The following is a 22088-nucleotide window of genomic DNA, read 5'->3' on the forward strand; positions in this document are numbered from 1 at the left end:
TGTATTTGAAGATGTGAGAAATTGGCGACGTGATCTCGCTGACATATTCTTGGGTAGTTTTTTGCCTATGCTTTTTTCTTTAAAAAGCTTATTAATAGCTAAAGTCAGTAACTTCATAGCAAATATTCCTTTTTATTTAAAAATATATATATATGTGTGCTTTCAGGACTCAATCCCTGTGTGATGTAAAAGCCTCCATGTTTTAGAAGGTGATGCAAGTAGGAATTAACTGAACCGAATTTGGGTAGGAAAAAAGCCCACCAGGACTGTCCTCCAAAGCCTGTGATGTGAATCTTTGAAAACAGTTCAGTCTGATCAAGTTTTAAGACCTGTGATGATACAGCATCACTGCATTTCAGGCTGCGTTTTTAACCCTCGTGTTAATTCAGGGTTACTAAAGCAGTGGGCTGTTACAGGAGTGATTGACTTCTCAGGGGGGTTCTGCTGCTTTTCTGTATTAAAACTCACTGTGGATTTATCTGACAGCAAAGCTGTGTTGTAGTAGAAATATTAGATTCTTGTCTTGTGCTGAACTGGTGGAGGTCTGAAACAATTAGTTTGGGTTTGTCTGCTTCTGAATCTTTCGTTGTTTGCTCAATTTTATCTTAATAAATCTCAGCTAAATGTATGCTGGTAAACAAATTCTTTAACAGTTGTTTAGAGGCACGGAAAAGGTCACAGACCAATTCATGTGAAGTAGCTAGTCTGGAGAAACTGTATTAAAACATCTTGAGCATATTTCTGAGGCTAGATTGAATTTTTTTTGCGTGAACCAATTAAATTTTGTGCTCCTTATCCTGTTAAAGCAGGTGCACAAATACTGTGAAATAATATTTAGACTCAATGCTTTTTTTTTCAGGGAGTTGAAAGCTAAACAAAGCCTGTTAAAGTATCCCTTCGAGAGAATTTGTGGTCTGAGCTGTTTTATTTTAAGTGGATTAAAGAGTATATGTCAGCAATAATCATCTGCTCCGAGTCTTTCTGCAGGTCTCTTAGAACAGCACTAGGGTTTTTTAAGGAAATTATTCGTGATGTTACCCCTCGTTTTGGAAAGACACATGTTTAAACAACCATGTTGCCTTACTAAAAAATATATGCTAATTCGGTAGTACACCGTGCAGAGTTGAATAGGAATGACAGCTTCTAAGACAGCCTTTAATTTGGTATTCAAAACCAAAATTGTAAACTTGGGTTTTGTTTGGTAGCTTCGCAGAACAGGCAGGATATACAGTAGCATTTTTAAAGGATGCTAATGACTTGAAAGAGGAGATGGAAGTCAGGCATAAATTTTAATTATGGGGGAGGGGCTGCAATAGGAAAGTGTTTTTTTCACTGTAAGAGAAGGAAAAACCGACTGAAGATAGTTGCCTTCGTTTGGCTGGGGTGTTTAATAAAAGCAGAACTTGTGGTTGTAAAGTGTGCTTATTAAATTCTTCATTTACACTACCTAATTAATTCTAGCGTTTTAAATTAACAGTGAAACTGGTCCCTGCTGTACCATTTCATAGCTACAGCATATTTCGTCCAACAACCCAGTTGTTCAGGTTTAATCAGCTGCTTTCCAAAAATAAGGAGAAGGAATTTGAGTTTAAAAAGAAAACAAAACACAAATGGCACAAACATTTTAGTACAGCTTTGGATGAGAGGAGATGACTTTATGGAGAAGCACTGTGGTTTTGGGGATGGGTGTGAGGCTCTGTGTTTACAAGGGATGCTAAACAGCATATTTTTGCAGATGTGCTTCATTTCTTCTTTTGTTCCAAGAAAGCAAAGCTAGCAGTGAATCTCTGACTTAAGCTGGGGGAGGGAATGGCTTGAGTTCATCAGCATTTATTTTCTCAGAATGTCCTGACCTTCTGTCCCATGCTTGGAAGCAAAAGATTCAGTGCAGTGTCTGTCAGAAGCACTGTGGGCACTGCTGGCCAGCCGCATCCTTCTTGTCTTAGTTTGTGGGTGGGAGAAGGAAGATGCTTGTTAAGAATTCTAATTGATTTTTTTTTTACCTGATCTGAGCTCTTCTGAGTTAGATTTTTTTCTCTGCATTCTACACAGTAATTCGTATCGCCTGATCTTCAAATGAACAGGTTCTAAAATCTTTGGATCTCAATTTTTTCATACCTTACAATGACTCAGGCACGCTGTAAAGCAGAATAGTTATTGATACAGGATGTCATAAGTGATGCATTGAGTTTGCATATTCCTGCTATGTGGTGCAGTTTGATGTTCTTTGCATATGTAATCAAGGAGCGTCATTGCTCCTATCCCTGCTTTAATTTGTTCCTTTTGAATTTCCTCTTGATTATGCAGTTTTGTGTCTTTTATTTTTATTTCAAGTAATTATGATAGGACTGATACAGACCAGGGTTAAGAATGCAGTTCAGAAATAATCATATAAATATTGATGATTCAAAGGCAGAATAGAGAAACAGTTAACTCAAATTGGTATCATCTATGTATTAGAATGTGTTGGGAGAGAACTACTACTTTTATCTAGTAGTGGGTTGTCCATCCAACAACCCAAAGCTACACAATGGTAGCATCAGAAATGATACAGAATTATGAGTATAGGCACGGTCTTCCATATGAGAAGTGTTCACAGTGTCAGCTTGCTTGTATGCACACCAGTAAATTCAGCCTGCAGTGGTGGATACTCTGGCAGTACTCCCAGCACGTCAGTGTGAACCTGTTCTGCTCCAGAACCCCATGAAGGGTGAAGCTGGTATCTTTCATTTGTCTGCACTAGATTTTTTTATTTTTTTTTTCATGCTCCTTGTATAAGAAATGGCTCACAAACAAGTAAAATGAAAGGCACGCATTTTATTTAACGGGAATAGATGGTGTATGGTGCTGAACTGGTGGTTCTGTTTGGGATGCTTTGTGCTGAGTTCTCCTATCTGGCACTTTATGAAATTTGGGACTTAAATTGAGCTTTTTTTTTTTAAAGCAGTTTTAATTCTCTCATCCAGGATCAGTGACTTTCTGTGAGAGCTTTGCTTGGAGAAGGTCTGTATCCTCAGGAGAAGCCATTAATTGGCTCTGCACATGGTGGTGGTGACCCTAGGAGGCAAGGGGAAAGAAAGCCAGTCATAATCATGTTGCCTAACAGTAAGGCTCTCCAGGAGGGAAGCTTTTGAGTCTTACGAAATATGCAATAGCAAGAAAACAGTACTTAAATGTAGTAAGCCAGCCTCTTCTGGTATTGGTCCATTGCTTGGAGCTAAGCTTTATTGCAGTGGGAGATCTTGCTCCCTGAGTAGGTAAGAGGGAAGTCACAGTGCCCATCTTCAGATCAAGAGGAAACTCGGAAAGCTCTGGAAACAAAACCAAGGTCATGATGAAAGATGCAAAGCAGAAGCAAGACTACTAGTTGTATTTTTCTGTAGGAAAGAGACCTTTCTGTAATACAGTTCATGGCAGTAGATTATGATTAGATGATGTAGTCTGAATTTGAAAGACCCAGCTTAGAAGTTGCAGAGATATTAAAATTGTGCTGGTTGTTTGTTAACAAGGGGCAAAATACCTGCTTTATTTTAAAATAAATTGTTGAATTACTTATGTTTAGGAGCTGTAGGAACTTCATGTACAAAGACAGCCAGTGCTTTATATCTGTTTGCTCTAGCAGTTTTGTAAAAGGGCATACCAAAAACGTTTCCTGCTGGGAAGAAGAAAATAGCTGTATGGCCCATATGCAGATAAGAATAGCTCGCTGTGATACAACCTGATCTGGGCATAAGCTGCTTCTACATGAGATGTCCTGTTTGCTGATCGTGCCTGGGAAGTTCATTCTGTTTTGAGATATTACTGGTTCCAGCGGTTTTTGCTTATTCAAAATACATAAAATAGACAGGATTACAGAATGTAGGGATTAGTTAGATAAGATTTATAAAAATATTTAGGAAGTACGTAAACCCATGCCTCATGGCATAAAGCCTACCTAATAATAGGGTTTAGGGGAAAAAGTACCTTGTAGAGGTAGTTTATTCCCTTGTTGACTTGTAAGGATATTGTGGTAATTCTTTGTGAAGCAGCAATAACTAGTCACTGATCTCTGATTATTTATTTGGTACAGATCTTGTCAGATTAGTTTGACGGTGGCTGCTTTGTTCCACTGATAGATGAGAATTTGTAGTCCTTCGGAGTAGAAGAACATTGTCTTGTGGTCACTGTTTATAAAGTTAATATGATTCTGGAATTTACTTGCATTTAGAGGCAATGTTTCATAGCATGCACCCCACCCCAAGTGGGCTGGATGGGAAGGACTTGTAAACAGTAGTATTTAACTTCACTCCATTTCACTTCTTCAAAAGTAAAGGGCTTAATATTTATGGAATGAAGTGGGGAGAATAGATGAATATGCGGCAGAGCTTGTACTCTCCTGGAGTTCTTTTAACTGGAAAATAATGCCGGATTCGCTGAATTACCTTCAGTTGTTTAGGAAGTGACTCAGAAATTGGCTTGACTGTGTTCTAGTAGATGCAGAGGAGACTTATGTGAGAGGTGAGTCCATGGTCAAAATGTAGCGTGGAAAGAGTAGTCAGAGTAGTGTAGCTGAAATTTGGGTCCTCAAGAAAGCAGAACTCTTGCAGTGTGTTCTGAAGCTGAAAAAGGAACATTCTTTCTACAAATCAGATGGAATACAGAGCATACTTTGATTTTTGGCTATAACTGGGTTTTTTGGGAACTTCAGTTGCATGTGGAAGGTAAAATACTGGAAGACATAAAAAGCAAAAGTGTCAGAATCCTTTAAACCTAAAATCCAGAATTAGTTTTTAACTGTGTGGTTCTGAATGTTCTTAAAGACTTGATAAATTGATCTTAATTTGGTGACCTAGTTATTTTATTTTTGTAGCTTCTTATTTCCTGAAGTATGTTCTCTGCTCAAGAGGAGATAAGTAACACTGAAATTGGGTTTTAGCCTGTTGTAAGGGCTGCAGATTCAAGATGATTCCCAAATATTGATCAGCTAAATGAATATTTTCATTAAGTATGTGAACTAAATTCATTGGTGCTGTGTAGGCAGGAACACAGAACTAGTAATGAGCATCTTGGTCGACTTTCTAAAATGTATTTGGTTGGAGTTGATGTCTCTTCTAAACACAGGGAAATGATCAAATTTGTATCTGCTTTTTTTTTTATCACTTCTGCAGTTGTCTGGTGTGTGCACAGGTGAATGATAGAATTTCCATTTCTGGATTATTTGGGGAGGCAAATAGGTAGAGCAAGAAGGTTTGACTTTTGAGCTTAGAAAAACGCCTACTACTGAGACTGTTCTGTAGTGTCAAATACCTTCAATGCAAGTTTAGTTTATTCTTCTGCTCTTTGTTTTGAGTAAATAACACCTTCTCATCTAGTCTAATGAGTTACAAGTACTGGTTCCTCTAGAGCGCTAACACACTTAGCTTCCCTTCCTCTTCCTATGTACGAAGGTTTGCTATTTATCATGAAACAGCCAGGTGAAATGGGTTGGTTGGTGAAATCCTCTGTTAGGTGATGAACTGTCCTTGGCTTCAGCGTCCTGCTTTCCCTTTTTTAAACTGTGGTGCCTTTTAATCTACAAGCCTTAGGTCTGTGCTTCAGCACTCATCCAGCTTTCCAGTCTTTAACATTTGTTTCTTTCTTTTTAGCACAAGGAAGACAAGGATAAGAGGGAGGAAAAAGGAATAAACCCCAGGGAAGCACTGGAGATGGGCAGCAGTGTTTGTTAATGCTGCATTGTCTTCCAGTTGAGCTGGGGTCTGTTATGGCAGCAGTAGGCAGTGCAACAGGAGATACCTCACCTTCCAGGGCTCCAAGGTTTACATTTTTTTTTTTTTTTTCCCAAGCACTTGTCCATTGCCTGCCTGGTTTCTTACAAATTGTGACCACGATGATTTGACCTGCCTGCACTATCTTTCTCAGACTCCATGAGCTAGGAAGTTCTTGCCCCTTCTCTGTCACAGATCCAATCCATCATCACTTCCCTTCTAGAATGCAGATGCTTCTACCCACAGCCAGAAGAGTACTGCAAGATTTCCTTCAGTTCAGCTTCTGGAAGTAGCCTCCTTGAGACCTTTAAATCCAGATTGGGATTTGCTGCCCATGGGAGTATATACCTTGAGAACTCCCATCTTTTTTTCTCTCTATTTCTGCTATTCCCGTTGTGAAATGAACTGCCTCTTCAGACCCCCATCCACTCTAAATCCCATCTCTCAGATTGCTGCTTTTGGAGTCATTCTGATGCGTCTAACTTGAGTGAGGACCCATTTATATGATCAAGCCAACCTGTTTCCCATCTGCTTCTCAAGTGAGTGACCCTCTGCAGAGGGCAGCATTTCTTCAGGGGTAGCTGTTAAATGAAGGCTTTGCTGGGCTTTAAATCCTTTCCATCTGGTTTGCTTTCAGAACATTTCAGAGGTTCAAACTGTGGTGTTTTAAACTTAAATACTGGACTTAAGAGGGTCATTTTGTAGTCAAATAGTAATTGTATGCAAGAGTAGATGGGAGGAAAATTTACCACTGCTTTCTACATCTGCTTATCATTAATGCTGCTTATCTATTCTGTATTCCCTTGTAAATAATAGTTTTACTTGCTAGCTGAAATGGTATGTCTAACCTTTGTATGCAGCTCACTAGCAGTTACATGCTTATAGTCAGTAATCCATTAGCTATTGGAAGTTGCTCTGATGCTCAGCCTCTGCCAGTGGATGGGCATGTGTTTTTGAGCTTTGTTAGGCTGATTTATATCATTTCCTGGAGCAGTCATTGATAAGAGTTGCAACCTTTGACTTAGTATACTATGGATTGTAGAGCATAATTCTTGCTTGGGTCAGTCTGTATCTCAGTCTGTAACTCTGTTTAGGCTCTGAGCTTTGTTTCAGGTTTTACTTGTATACCACATTTCCCATCTGTGAAGCTCATCTTAGAGTCCCTCTCTTCCCTGTGAGATTTTTTTTTTTTTACTCTAAAAATGTAGAAGAAACTTAATGTCAATGAATTCTAGGCAGGTCTCTGAGCAACCATGTCCTATCTGTGGGCATCCCTGCTCGTTCCAGGAGAGTTGGACTAGATGACCTATAAAGGTCCCTTCCAACTGAAGTTATTCCATGATTTTAAGTCCAGGTCTATTTCTCTGACGCTGCTCGCCAGCTCCATTTTGGCTGACTCGCTGCTTTGGTTTGTTGGATGTGTTCTCCTTGAGCAGGATCTGTCACTGACTTTGCAGGTGTTGCTGCTTGTTTCCCTGAGGAATATCAATGCAAGTTACTGACTTGCAGGTGCTGCTGAAGACAGGATATTGGACTAGGCAGAGCGCTGCTCTGACCCAGTACTGCTGTTCTTATGGCTTTCACAGCATCTGTTTAATCAGTGGAATATATCTGCTTGAGGAAAAAACTGAACTCATTATTTTTATTCACAAGAGCCTGGAATATTTTTCAATTAGATGGTTTTTAAGGGGTGTTGAAACAGCAGATGGATGAAAAACTGCACCGTATTCACCTGCAAGCAAATAAATGGCAGCATCTTCAGTATGATTAATTGTTGCTGCACTAGAGGGGATGCTGTTTGTGTGGTAAAAGGTATAATGTCCTTGCTGCCCTATACAGGTAGTCTGTTCTCACACGTGCTTTTAAAGCACCTGATTTTTACCATCCACAGGCTTCTTCTTGCTTACAGCATCCTAGGACCCAAAAATGAGGCCATCTTCCTTAAGATGCTGTTGGTTAGATGGAGGGGGTGTTTTCAGTTTCCCTGGTAGGTAGGGCATGGTAAGATAGGACATGTAACAAGGAAAAAGTATTTTCCAGCGATTCCTTTTTTAGACTCCTCTGTTCTCCTACATACTGTATCTGTGTCATTTTTATTTACCCATGCATCTCCCCCCCATTTCATTCTCTTCTTTCTTGTTCTGGAAGCTTTCATTCTTAAACAAAATAACTCCAGACCACATGAACAGCAGCTTGGGAGCCAGACTGGCTGGTAGGTTATTTGCCTACCTACTTTGTGCTGCATCAGAATAGCTGCTTTGTTCCTTCGATTTTCTTCTGTAGGGCTGTGGTACCATCTTGTACCAGGTGAGGTATTTTGCCAACTGGAAACAGAAGGAAGGAAAAAATACTTGTAAATTGCCTGCTCCTTCCCTCCTGTCCCTTCTACTGCTTACCCACCTCCATATTTAATATGTTGAAAAGTAATATCTCCTTACTGAACTCAGCTATCATAAAGTCTGTACCATGTTCTCTAGTGATCACCCAGCCAGAACTGGTTGTGATTATGACTTCTGCACGTGGTGTTTCTAGAGCCATATATGTTGCATTGGAGAACATACTGGTAGACTGTGTCACCCTTAAAAAGGCTTGTTTTTTCAGTTTGGAGGAAAATCAAGTGAAGAGTATATTAGTTCTGATAGCCTTAAAAATGGTATGTGGAAACATGTGCTTTAGCTGGGGAGGGATTTACTGAGAACTGGTTTCCTTTTCAGTGCAATTATCAATAAATTTGGGTGATAGGGCTGGTTAGTAATGCACACAGCAATTGTAATGCTTACTGATTTTAAACAGCTTTCATTAGTTCTGTAAGTATCAGAGATACTACAGACTTTAGAAATACTGTTTTTAGAAAACTCCTTGTTGTGTGGCTCTTGAAAGTTCTGCATTAAAGCTGAAGCAAATTTAGGTAGGCTCGATACAGTGTAAATACTTATAGGTAGCAGAATTTTATAGGTAGCACAGTTCAGAATATGATTAAGTGACTTTACTTTTCTCAGCATCTTCCCAGATGCTGTGTAAAGTAATCTGCGTAAATCTAATACTGGAGATTAACCTTTGGTGCTGGCAGGTTGCAGCTTTTGTTTTCACTGATAAAAATGCTGCAGACACAGGTTTTGTTGCTAATATTAAATTCTGTGTTCTGGCCTGTAATAAATGACTGTCCTCTGTGCATTGGAAAGACTGGTTAGTGGAGCTCAAAGAGTTTAATTAGCAGGCAGCTTGAGATAGAACAGCGGTTCTGAGTCATTGTTCAGAATTGCTGTGAGATTTCTTAGTCTTGTGGTGGCTTTTGGATTTTTGTTGTTGGACGGCCTGTTTAGGTACAAAACCCTAAATGCTGCTAAATTAAATCACTTAATGACAAAACTACTGAGGCTTTGTGAATTTGAAGCCAACCAGGTTTCATACAGCTGCTGCATTGTACATCCTACATAATTTGCAAGGCATACTCCCTTTTCTCTGGTTTTATGTGCCTCTACCATTTCCTTTCAAGTGCTACTGCTGCAGTTTCCACACGAAGTGCTTCCAGGCTTGGAGATTCACTAGATTTTCATACTTCAGCTGTGCCTTTTCTTTCCTCATTCCTCTGCAGGAGAGTATTCTCTTAATCTTGTAACAAAAACATCTTTCCTATAAACTCAGCTCTGCTGTATTTCATTAAGGCAGTTTGCTTTGCTCTGTGCTGATGATGTTCTGTACCACCGGGGAAGCTGAAGCCCGGTGAGCGGCTGGGCTCTGCTGTGGCTCTTTTCTCCTCATCCTTCCACTCTTGCCTTCTACAACAGCGTGTTTCACAGACATAGTTTGTGGATGTCTGCCATCTCACAAAAAGCTCCAGCTTTGTGGTGTATTTGCACCAGAGCTGTGCAAACTGTGATGGGTTCGCAATATTCAGAAGTCACTGTGGCTTTGCTTGAAGCCTGACCTATATCAAATTAGTCTGCCTTCCATTTCTGTTCCCTTGTTAAGTGTTACGTTTGAATTGCTTTCTGCTCTTATCTTCAATTTGGAGATGGCAGTTTCTGGAATAGGAAGCAGGAGTGGATGGTGCACCTGCTGTCATGATGTGCCTTGTTGATGACCAGCTTGGTCTCACTGTTGGGGTACCTATTCTTTTGGGTTTGGGCCATATAATTTACCCTTTGTAATTTCATCCTTTGTGTAACACTGAGCAGCACACTTAGAATATATTTCACCTTCAGTCAGCCTTTACACATTTCAAGTATCTTAGGCTTTTGGTTCTCCTTTTAGATTCCATTGAGCCAGGGGGTGGCATGTTCTAACCTTTTAACATTGTACATTTCTAATCTTAAGTCATCTCAGGCCCTAAGTCATGCTTGATTTAAAACCATGCTGATCATTGACATTTGTCTTCAGTTTGTTGCTCTCCTCCTTGCATCTCCAGTGCATACGTTCGTTGTTACAATTGAAGGTAGCTGCTTATTTTTTAAACACTGCTCTTCCAGCAGTGTTGTATTCCCTCTGCATGATGTGACAGCAGCCTATTTTGGCTGTGGAAGGCTTCCTGCCACACATGACACGTTTCTGTCTAATTCAGTGACTCCTTTAATTGCTATTGCAAATTTCTTTCCACACGGCTGCTTCCCACTTTCTGCATTGGTTTGTTTTTCACTTCTCTGTAGTTTGTTTCTGCTGCCTCTTATTGAATATTGTTATAATTTAGCCTGTTGTGTTTCTGTATTCTGTTTTCTTGTGTTCAATTTGTCCCTTCTTCAGCATTGAATGTGCTGCTTAAGATAAGTCATGACTGCTTCTTTTCCATTCATGCCTGTTTCCTGAACAGTGGATTTCTGTAGTACAGTCCCTGTTCTGTTCAGGGACAAAGCGGGGAGGAGTGCAGCCTTGCTCTTCCCAGAACAGCTGCTAATTCAGGGGCTGTGTGGTTCCTTTAGGGAAGGGGAAAGGATTGGAAAAGCAAAGCAGGAGATGCCACAAGGGTAGGGGAAAAGTCCAAATATTTGTTCAGCAATGGAACTCTGGTTGTCCTGTGTATGACAGGAGCAGTGACTGTGTGGAGCATGTGGAATGTGTGCGTTGTTTACAAGGCATCTCCAGCCCTGCACAGCACACAAAAGCGCTGTGGACCAATAATAAGGTTACTGTCTTAGTAGGGGGAGGGGGAATACAGCTTTAGTTTTCTTTCTGATTATGTTATGCCATCCAAGTTCACCCTGGAAATGGCAATGCCTTTCAGTTTTTCTTCTTCCAAAATAAGAATCAAAGTACTTTGAGAAAGTATGTTTGCATGGAAAGGTGCATTGCAGAGATAAAGCACTCTCCGTGCTATGGTAATGGGAACCACAGAAGGCTCCAGCCAAGTCAGCAGCATCTGTCTCAAACTGACACTTAAGCTTTGCATGCAGATTAGTCCGTGTCCTCAAGTACAGTAATTACACAGCTGACTTTGTTAGGGCTCTGTATAGCACGCAGGTAAGAGCAAAGTCATCTTTTGCATGAGATGCAGAACATCTGAAATGCTAGAAGCCTTTAAAAGACTCTAAAGCGCTATATGGAAGAGTAAGCGTGTTTTATATTACTGTTGTGGTTGAGTTTGAAAGGGACTGATTGCATGGATTTGAACATCTTCCTGAAATTCCTGAGAGTGCCTGGTTTTGGGGAGGATCTGGTGGTGCCTGTGATGGTGGTGGGCTCTGCTTAGTGCCCTTGATTTTGGGTTGTTCCGTGGATGGATATGTAGAGCTACCTCAGAATGAGAAGCATTTCAGCGTTCAGTTTTGAGGGAAAGCAGCTGATGACTGTTGGTATTTCACTCTGTAAGAACTGTTACTGCTTCAGCATCTCCAAAGACCAAGACATTAAATAACATTGTCTTTCATTAAGGGATTTGTCAAAATTGCAAAGAAGGACAGAACTGATCCTCTTTTTAATCTCCTCTGGCCTTGCCTGGTGAAATCGGGTTTTCATTTCAGGCAGGGTTTTGGCTGAATGACCTTGTTTTCTGCTGCAGGCTTTTGGTTTTTGGGTCTCTTGTTTTTGAGGTAACTGTATTCTGGGCCCAGTGGCTTTCCACATGGCAACAGCGAGATCAGGGATCACAGATAACTCACTAGCAGTAATGGTTTGATTGTTTTAGCTACATTTATAGCTTCGGCTTTGCATTTTGGGCAATGTTATTTTTTCCTTCTTTTCCCCTTTTATTCTTAGAGGCTTGTTGTCATGGTATCTGGCACTTTCCATTCAGATATTAAAATCGAGTGAGTGGTGTCTGTACGTCTGATTCGTTTTCCCTTTTATCCTCTCCCTGAGGGAGTGTTTTACGTGGGATGCAGCACGCTGTTGGCAGGGGCTTCCTTTTGGGGATTCTCAGTTATCCAGAGCTTTGGAGCAGGCCGGGGATGGAGAAACCCCTTCCACTCGGGCTGGAGGGGATTGAGTCCTCAGTGCACAGAGGTCCATTGTGTAAGCCATTGCCCCCAGAAAAGCATTGTCTCCTGCACAAACAAGCTCTCATCCAGATCTCTCTGACATTCCTACCACTGCCGCAATCCTGGTGTTTCCTCCCACCTACAGGAAGAGCTCAGCATTTGCTGTTTGGGGATCAGGGCTTTGGTGCCTTAAGGGAAGAATGTGCTGAGGGATCTTCTTCCTGAGCTTGGTTCATGTCAGTGTGTACACTTGTGCAGGTGTCTTAGCTAGACCAAGCCTTCTGCCTATGAAGCAGAGGGATTTTTTTTGCTGAGGCTTGGGTTTAATTTTGTTTATTCACTCCAAAGGCTCCAGACATAGTTTTTTGGGGCATCTGCTACAAGGGTTTTCCTATGTGAGGCTAAATCCTGCCTTTCTTCTCTGGTGGGACCTTAGCAGATGCGTCTTCCACTGCTATTTGAATCTTGCCAGTAATGGTTTTAACTAAGAACTAGCAGTGCTCCTGAGCTGTAGGTGTACTGTACCATCTGAGGTTCTAGACTGGGCTATGTTTAAACACAGCCAACTTGTTCTTGAGGAGTATCTTTTAAAAAGGGCTAATAAGGGTACCTCTTATGCATTAATTTGATAGAGTCCCCAAACAAAGCTTGTGTAGTCTTCCTGCAGAAGTGGGGGAGTAATAAATAAAAGCTATTGCTCTTTTTTTTAAGGCTTCATATTTTTCCCATAATTTTTGCAAAAGTGGAAGTCTTGCTGTGATGGGAGGAAGATACATTCTCATTCCTAATGGGCAACATTTCTTGAATGTATCCTAGTCTGTACCAAAACAAAGCATCTGTATTAGTAAACAACTGTAGGCTAGATTGATGCTGTGAGAGCTGTGCTAAGCGCAGAGCATGCTAGCTACCTTTATAGTGGTGTTATAGCAAGTCGTGACAGCCTTGATTTAATTGTTGGGGCTGGGGAGAGGACTGTGTGCTGGAGCTGCTTCCCTCCCATTTGGCTTCTGTGGCTGCAGAGTGCATTGCTGGGGTGACAGCAGGTTTTGCTTCTTGAAGCAGCATGGAATTGAGTAAAATTAATGGTGCTGTTATAGAAAAGCTTCAGTCCTATGCTTGGGTCTCATTTTCCTTCAGTTAGAGTTTTCTCTACATATTTCATCTCCCTTTTCTAGGGAAGCAGCATTTTGTTGATGAACGTTACAGAAACTTTATACAAAAATAAAAAATATAGGCAGTTCACTTGACCTTCTTTGTACATTTTGAATGCATCATCTCAGTGGCATTTATGTAACCTTCTCCAAAAGCCTCTACTTCATACAGCTTTTTGTATGAGTTGCAGGCATTCTTTGTCCTTCCAGGAATGAGTTTAAAACACTCCTGAGATGGATTGGAGCCTTACAAGGTTGTGCTCTGAAAGAAGGCTACCAGGAGCAGAACCTTGAGCTTCAGATCTCTTCTGAGGCTGTTATTTAGAAGATGGAGAAAACAGCGATTCTTATATCAAGCGAGCAAAAGAGACGAGCATGTTCTCTTGCTGCTGTTGATAGTATTTTTGGGAACATATCTAATGAATGGGGATTGTTGGTTAGGTCCAGAAGTGCAAATGTGCTTGCATTACAGTCACACGTGGACAGCGGTTGCTGAGTTCAGCTGTTTCAATAGGCACATTCAGCCTGGCAACACTTTCTTCCCTAAATGTTGGCTGAGGTTTAAGTGGACGAAAATTGGAGCCAGGAGCCTTGGAGAATTAGCGGTGAGCATTGTTTTATCCTTTGGTCCTAAACCCAGAGTGACTGAAGGCTGTTACAGTCTGACGGCTTCTGCCTGGCTAATGCGAGATGAGCTGTCAGACTTGGCCTAGTTCTGGAGGAAGATATCATGTCACAGAGAGGCATCGGCACTCGGTGCTGCGTGTGTTATGGCTGTCAGGCGGGCAGCTTTAATTAGGTTTTACATTTGGGCAAGAGACAAAAAATCTACAGCTTAAGGAAGTTAGCATTGTTGCTGTCCTATTCTCTGCTTTTGTGAGAAATTCTTTGTAGTGGGGACCGTAGGTTTTTAATATCTCTGTAATCCAGAGCAGATGTTGTTTGGGGGGGAGGGGTTAATCTGTGCTTCAGATACTGCTGTGTGCTGTTAAGGTTCACCTTGATCTCTTTTGGTCAGGCACAGATCGGTCCCTATTACCTTTTTAATTGATGGAGCATTTCAATCCTGGTCATTCTCATGGCTCTTCTCTACCATCTCCAAGACACGTATTCATTGTGAAACATGAAGTACCATGCCCAGGTCCAGTGAACAGCAGTTAAACGCACAACTAAATTGGATTACAGTGACTTTTTTTTTTCCCAATTCAAGTGTGGGGCTTTTATACCACAAAGAATCATTGTGACCCTGTTGGTATTGCAGCATGTAGTTGATTGTCTCCATATTTCAGTCGTTCACTTCCCTTGCAAATTTGTGCTAGGAAAATTCACTGAGGGTTGTGGTTTGCAGGGCTGCAGTGTTGGGTGTGTGCTGTCCGAAGGTATGCAGCTACTTGGAACACTTTGAGGAGCTTCAGTTGCTTTGTACCTGAGCTTTGTTCACTTGGTTCACTTCCTCTCATCTTATCCTTCTGCTGTTTGCGACCTTCTGAAACCAGGGATTTGTTTCCACTTGTCAACAAAAATGTTTTAATAGTTCAGGGCCAAGATCTGTTTACAGAGAGGAGTTGGGCAGGAAAAGATCTTAATGTTGGTTTCCTATTTACAACTTCTAGTTTGAGATGTCAGCTGATTTTTTTTTTTTTTTAAATCATTTAATGTGTACCATGTTAATTTTTAGTCAATTAATACACAGTAACAAATCAAGTGCTTTATAGAAGACCAAGTCTATGGATGCTACTAAATTGACATCCTTAAAATTTAAAGTCCAACTTGTAATCTCATCAAGAAGGATGTCAGTTTAGTTTGACGGAATGTATTTTCTGTAGGGCTAATTTGATTGACACTGATTATATTACACCTCACTAATCCTTCATTATTAGAGTCCAATATCGAATGTTCTGTAACTTTGCCTTGCTCAGCACTAGGCTGATGGACCTGTGAATACTTGGGTTGTCCAGTCCAACCTCTCTCAATTTCAGTGTGGAATTTTCTTTCACACACCTGGAATTTGCTTGGTGCTTTAGGAATTACTGGAAATAAGTCATTTGCTGCTTATTTTTGAGGGCTGTTTTGTGCAGGTGGCCCAGTGGTCTCATTTAAACATGAGCAATGTTAGCAGCAGCTGCTCAGTGTCCATCTGAGTTGCTGGCTGCACTCTATACTGATCCATTAGGCATAGGTAATACATTTGCTGTCTGCCTTTTTGCTATTAAGATTTGCTGGTGGCTCAGTACCAGTTTGAAGGTCTCTCTTTTCACACTGTGGTTTCTTTATTTTTATGATGGTTATTCTGAGCTTTCCTAGCCAGGGGTTTCTTTGGGTCCTTTTACCTCAATTTCAGCTGGTATTTCTGTTGTAGTTGCCATTGCCATCTGTTTCCCTTTTATCTCTTCAGGTTCAAATGTGGCACTGGCTCAAGCAGACTGTGTGGTAGAAGAAGGCAAGTGCAGGCCTTGAAAGCCTTAGTATGGCTTTTTTAGTAGTTGCAGGTTTAAGGGCATTTGGTTGAATGTTCTGAACAGGAAGTGTTTATTTTTCCACATTGCTCATCTGATTTCTTTCCAGCTCTGGAGTGAAACCTTCTGAAATAGGCAGTATTCACACTGCAGGCTTGGACTTGGCTTCGTGTTTGAGTTTTTTGACTGTTTATTCTAAGGTAGTGAAATCTGGATCACTTCTAGCACTAACTGGACCTGTTTGTTACCTCATTGCAGGAGGTCTGCTACTTATTTTCAATAAGTTTCACTAGTAATGAAAGAGTAAATGGCAATAACACTACGGAAAAGGTGGTGTTTTAGGATCATCTAGAAATATCTCTTGCATAGCGTACTGAATCACAGCATGCAGTGACCTATTAGATTCCAAATCACAGAAAATATTTACTATTTACGGTGCTGTTCCTGGGAAGTGTGGCATGGGAATGAACTTCAGTGTCTGTGTGGTATCCCACTGAGAGGTCCAGCTGCTTACTTTATGGTGCCAGATTGCGTCCTAAGAAATGTTGCCCTTTTTGTGTGCATGCAGTAGGAATATGTAATGGAGAGGGATAAAAGCGCAAGTCCTTACTTTGTTATTCCAGAATACGAGGAAGAAATAAAATCCTTTTCTTTCTCTCCCAGTAACAGCTTTTAGTTATTCATTTCTGGAGTCTGTTCTGTCTGACATAAGGTGTGTTGCTCCTGAGAGTAATTTGAAAATAATATTTTTAGCTGGGTATATCTTTCTTTGTTGCTTCTTAGCTGTAAATGTTTAGCACAGTAAAACTTTATGATGTCTGCCAGCAGTCGTAAAACTCTGCACAAAATGATTTTGGTTCTGGGCTTATTTTTCTTTCCGTTTTCTTACTTTCTGGGAGAGGTGTGTCTTTCTTCATTAAACAGTGGCATTCGGGGGAGATGTGCTGTATACTGAATGGCTGAAAACACAAAGTAGTCCAAGCAAAAGATCTTTTTGAAGAGGCACACTCTTCATGAAAAGGTATTTTTCCCTTCTGCTTCTTTGGTGCAAAGTGAAGCATGTGGCCTCACGCAGCAATGGGGATTTGCTAATTGACACAACGGCACTGAGATTTCAGACTGCAAAGGGTGTAAGGTTTGGCCTTTTTATCTTCAGTTGTTGGGTTTTCTTTAATTACCAGGAATTTAGTGTTCAGAATGCTAAGTAGGTATGTCCTGACTTCTTCAGAACGGCCACTAAAGCAGTTAGGACACTTCATGTGAAATAGCAATGATAGCTCATGGATAGCAAACTTTCAACCATCATTAGTTACACATTTCATTGATGTTCAGAGGTAAAAAGATTAAATAATATCTGTGTACCTACTACTATAAGCAGAGTTTTGATAGTGTGATTGCTGAGTTTAAACTATGTCCTACAGACATACACAAAAACAGCTTTGTTCATGTTAGTGCGCCTTATCCTTTGCCTTGGACAAAATGCCTGTTTGTTTCCAGTCCTTGCATGTAGCATAGAAGCTGGCCAACCCCTGTGCCATGGGCATAGCAGTGGTGGGACACCCAAGCCTGTGTTTGGACTGACACAAATCCCAGCACCTTGTGCAGCCTCCTTGGCTGTGTGTCTGAGGATCAATGTGTGAGAGATGGAAGAGTAGGCAGGTAGACTTGTGACCCAGGCCCTGATCCCTGTGTTTCCCTTTATCTTCTATCAAAACAAGGGTAGCTTTCTAGAGAAGGTCTCCATTCTCCCTAGGACTGTTCTGAGCAAAATGCATTAAGGTACATTTAGATACACAGGAGCCAGGGCTATGTGGAGAACCTTGGACACGCAGTAGGAGGAAGGCATAGCAGAAGGAGCATTTTCTTAGTATTTCTGCTCAGGCAGCCCTCAGTTCACTCTTGGTTAATGCCATGTTACTCTAGTAAGAATATTTTCTGCTGGGATTAATTCAGCTCTCCAAGAGGACTGGGTATGTTTTTATACTTCTGAAGTTGAATTGATTGGATGAAATTGCTCCCTGAATATAATGTCGTTTAAAACAGCCATTTCTTACCCATGCGCCTGCGTGTGGGCACTTCAGGAATGAGCTGCAGTGTTTCCATGGATTTTTAAGGTATTCTGTAGCATGGTTAGCAGCTTTTAGTGCTTTGATCAGATTTCGTAAGACAGAAGCACTCCCTATTTGTGTTGCAGCAAGCACTGTATTTTTGGTACTGTCTGAGAAAAACACAGATGCTTTTTTTTTTTGTAGTCCAGAAGACAAAGAAACAAAGCCTTGTGCCGAGGAGGCAGAGTCCGTGCCTGCGGGGTACATCAAGGCGCTCTGTGTGCGGTTGCTTTCTCAGCCACTGCTTTCTTCCAGTGAGAGGGAGCCGGGTTCATTGCTGTGCGGATAGAAACCTCCTGGCAAGCCAAGTCCACAGGCACTGCTGTCCCCCCTTAAGGGGGTGTTCACACTACCCTTTTTGCTGGGTTTGCTCACATCCCAGGGATGTGGGCAGAGATGTGGCCAAGGTGCAGGAGGCACCGCTTCTTGTTCGGGCTCGTGTGATCTTTGCAGTGAGATTATCTGTGCCTGTGGGGCCTTAAGTACGTGTGCCTTAAGGAAAAACACGTAGCAATTACTGCGTTTTCCGAATGTGCAAAATAACTTCAGGAGGAGGTGTGAGAGGAAGGAGGGGGAAGCTGTGTTCTCATACTGCGTTCACAGATCGATGCTGCAATATAATTCGTAGGAACTGGGAAGAGGTGTCTTTGGTACGGGCTTCCATGGCCCCCTGCAGACTCACGGCTCTGTCCCTATGCTGTGTGCATGAGGCTCTCCTAGTGCTGCTGCCACTGCCTTGCTGGTGCCGGAGTTGCAAACCGGGTCTCCTCTTCCAGCTGCAAACACGAGAAAGGTTTGGCTAGTCAAACTGCAGGAACAGAGGCTGTAGGAATGATTTTGGCTGCTGAAATGGGCTCCTGCCATCCCATGCGCAGCAGCAGTTGTACTGTTTTGCTTTTGCTGTCATCTCATATGCGCTGAGGGAAGCTTTAATGCAATCTTTTATCCAAGAGCTGTCCTTTCTCCTCCCGTTTCCAGGCTGATCGCAGAGCAATGAAATGAGATGTAAGGGCAACTGTTTGCTTCCCAGTCAGCTGCCTAAAGGTTGATGCGAAAACATTACTTCTTAACTTTTGCATTTTCGGACACCTATAGATTTGTTTGTAAACTGTAGCATTTGTGTGCTTGTAATTTTGAAGTGGTGGCCTCCTTACTGTTCTGGCAAGTCAACCAGTTAGGTTTATTGGGAACTTTTAATTCTGCTGATGTCAAGCCTTGTATCTTTACAGTGACCTCTCGGAGAAGGGTGGGCTTGCTTCCTTCTGTTTTGCAAGCGCAATATTCTGAGCAACAGCTTTAATGGCAGAAGCCAATGTAAAAGTTTTGGGTGGTAATGAAATACTGCAGAATGGCATACAGACCATAGCGGATAGCAGTGGTGAAAGGAGCAGTGTAAGGAAATGTTGATTGTGTTATGGAAAGCTGTGTGTGCTTCCAAACAACAAAAAAAAAATCACTGAGTCCTTTTTTCCTTGTTTCTTGTTTCAACAGGGCAGAGTTTAGGATATGGATTTGTTAACTACATTGATCCAAAGGATGCAGAGAAAGCCATTAACACTTTAAATGGACTCAGACTCCAGACCAAAACCATAAAGGTAAGACTACATGGAAAGCCTTTTGCTTCAATTGAGGAAGAAGATAAAGTTGTTTTAACAGTTTCTGGCAATTTCGCCACTACTTTTAATCTGTCATTGCAAGGGGTGCTCAGCTAAGAAGCTCCTTCTTGGAGGTGGTGGGGGGGAAAGATGTGCAGGAGATGAAATCTCTTCTGTAAGATTGCTGCTGTTGTTAAGGAGCCTCCTGTTATTTCTTCTCCTTTAAAAAGTTGCAATGAGATTTAAATGTAGAATAGAACAGCCGCAGTGATGCTGTTACCGTAAACAGATGTAAGATACAGGACCACGTATTTGTAATTAACTTGCACAATTTCCTTTGTCTTAATGGGAAGTAGCTTCACGTGGAATTAGTCTTCAGTGGCGCTTGTGTCATTAGCAGGTATTGAAGGTACATTTGTCAAGTTAGGATATTTCATTCTCCAAAAAAATCTCCATTTCCCTATCCTTAGTCTGATTTACTCTTTTAAAAGCTGGAGGGATTAGAGATCCCACTGAAGTCTCTCGTCTCATTGTTGTAATAGACCATTAGTTATTCAATGACCTCTTTTAGTGGTCTCCCAAGAAAAGCAAATTTCTACAGTCGTGTTGTTTGCTGCCTGGTTGATGAAGCTGTTTCAGGAAGGCTTACGGGAGATTTCTGCATCCCGATAAATAGTACAGCTTAGGGCATGAATCAAAAAACTGGAGGGGACAAAGCAGCAAATGCAATTGAAACTGTGGTAGAGGATTTGAGAATGCTGAACTTGGACTTGTAGCGTTTTCTTAACGTTCTTCTGTGCTTCGTTTGTGCTGAAAGCTAAAAATGTTATAGAATATAAAAATAGAATAATTTGGTTTTGAAAATGTCCATGGAACATGAACCAGCTTATCTTAGAAGGTAACATATGGTCAGCACTCTTTTTCTCTGTAAAGGCTGGGCTTTAGGTAGTGTTGTTCTTTAAGGCAAAATTATATATATTTTTAGTTTATTGGCATCATTTTGAGCAAGCTTTCTCTGCTGTGGTCAGGAGTGGAGGTTCTGAGAGCTTGGAGCAGAGCAGTTGTATGGACCTTGCTCCATCCAGGCCTTCCTTAGACCAGACAGGTCCATCTCATGGATATGGATGCAGGTTTATATCTGAGTACTCTCAGCCCGATTTTTGTGCAGTTAAATTGAGAGGAAAAATTCACAGGAAAATATTTGGCAGAGCAGCAGAATCTCTGGTCTTATCTACCACTGCAGGTGGAAATGCGTGCTTGGGCTCAGCACTTTCTTCTGCTTACAGTTAGAAGCTGAGCAGTAAGAAGTCGCTCTCCAGATTACTTCTGTATTGTCAGGAAGAGTCAAATATTTGGAGGACACTTACTGCGTTGTAAATACTCCAATACAAACTCAGTACTGATTAATGCCTCGCTTGTTTTAGATCTTTAAAAACAGATCTACTTTTTGGCCACTCTTCAGCTTGATCAGAGGTGCTGCATTTCTTGTCCTAAGTGCTCATTTTGTGTGGTACGCTTCTTATTTTTGTGAGCCATACTGTTTATTTGATACTCCACAGTTACAGAACCATGTAAGCTTAAAAATAACCTCCAAAAACTCCTCAAATGATTTTACATTTCTCATGCTTGCACATAATTAAATTGCAGAATTGAAAAGGAAAGGCTTAATAGTTTATCTTTAATAATGAAATTTGTGCTGCACAGAAACCTACAATGCCAGAACTTCTTTGCCAAATGTTTTTTCCTTTTACTTTTTTATTCCTTTTGAATTTTATGAATACCAATAGTTTGTTAGATTGGGGTTTATTTCATGCTTATTAATAGCTGCAATACTTCTTTGGAGCACATGACATTTTGTTGGGCTCCTAAAAGCCATTGAATCTATTAATCACAGATCAATCTAATCTACGTGTATAGGAGCTGGGAGGAACTGTGTAGACTTAACATGCCTTCAAATATTAACGCTATAACCACCAACAAAACTGAAGGAGTCTTCTCTTGAAGTAGCCAACCTTTACAGAAGGACACCAAACCAGCTGCCTCTAACCGTGTTGTTAATTGCAGGATTGTGTGTGGCTGCCTCACCTTACCCACAGCTTTTTGTGTTTCTTAGCTGTATCAATGCTCATTTAGGAAAGTCTTCCCAGATGAGGGCTGCCTTTCTGGCGCTGCTGTAGAGAAGGAGGCCTTCCCATGTTGGTGCTCACTGAGCAGTGCCCAGCCACTAGTCATGTCCCTGGAGCAATAGAGCCATACTCAGCATTGCAATGTTCCCCTGCTCCCCATGCAGCACTGCCCCACAGCACAGAGGGGTTCCCTGCCATGTTCTGGAGCATGCTGTCTCCTGGAATTCTTCTGCCTGATTACTACAGCCCATTACCTTAGTCTAGCTAAGATGCACTCACAGTTATTAAAGGCTCACCCCAATGCATTTTAAAAGTTTCTCAGATTAAATATTAAGAGAGGGACTTGGTGGCATATAGTCCTGTAGGCTAAAAATAAGTTAGTTAAACGCTAAAATAGCATTGAATGGGAGAAGCAGTGAGCGTGAATTTCTGCTGTTGTCTTTGCGAGCACAGCTCAGCTTTTGTTCTGCAGAATGGATCTGTAGTGCAGTGCTGATG

General features: G+C 41.3%; 1 protein-coding gene across 26 annotated transcripts in view; it reads left to right on the forward strand.

Moving 5' to 3' along the window:
• The window catches only part of ELAVL4 (ELAV like RNA binding protein 4), a 73382-nt gene that overhangs the window by 35651 nt on the left and 15643 nt on the right, over positions 1-22088 (forward strand). For all 26 annotated transcript variants that reach the window (XM_032446208.2, XM_085512349.1, XM_085512354.1 and 23 more), the window contains exon 3: positions 19361-19464. In XM_032446208.2, coding sequence (XP_032302099.2) covers positions 19361-19464 — 104 coding nt within the window. The remainder of the gene's footprint in view (positions 1-19360; positions 19465-22088) is intronic.

The sequence above is a fragment of the Coturnix japonica genome, chromosome 11 (assembly GCF_054131305.1).
Source record: "Coturnix japonica strain WE chromosome 11, WE-NBRP24, whole genome shotgun sequence".
NCBI classification, from domain to species: domain Eukaryota; kingdom Metazoa; phylum Chordata; class Aves; order Galliformes; family Phasianidae; genus Coturnix; species Coturnix japonica.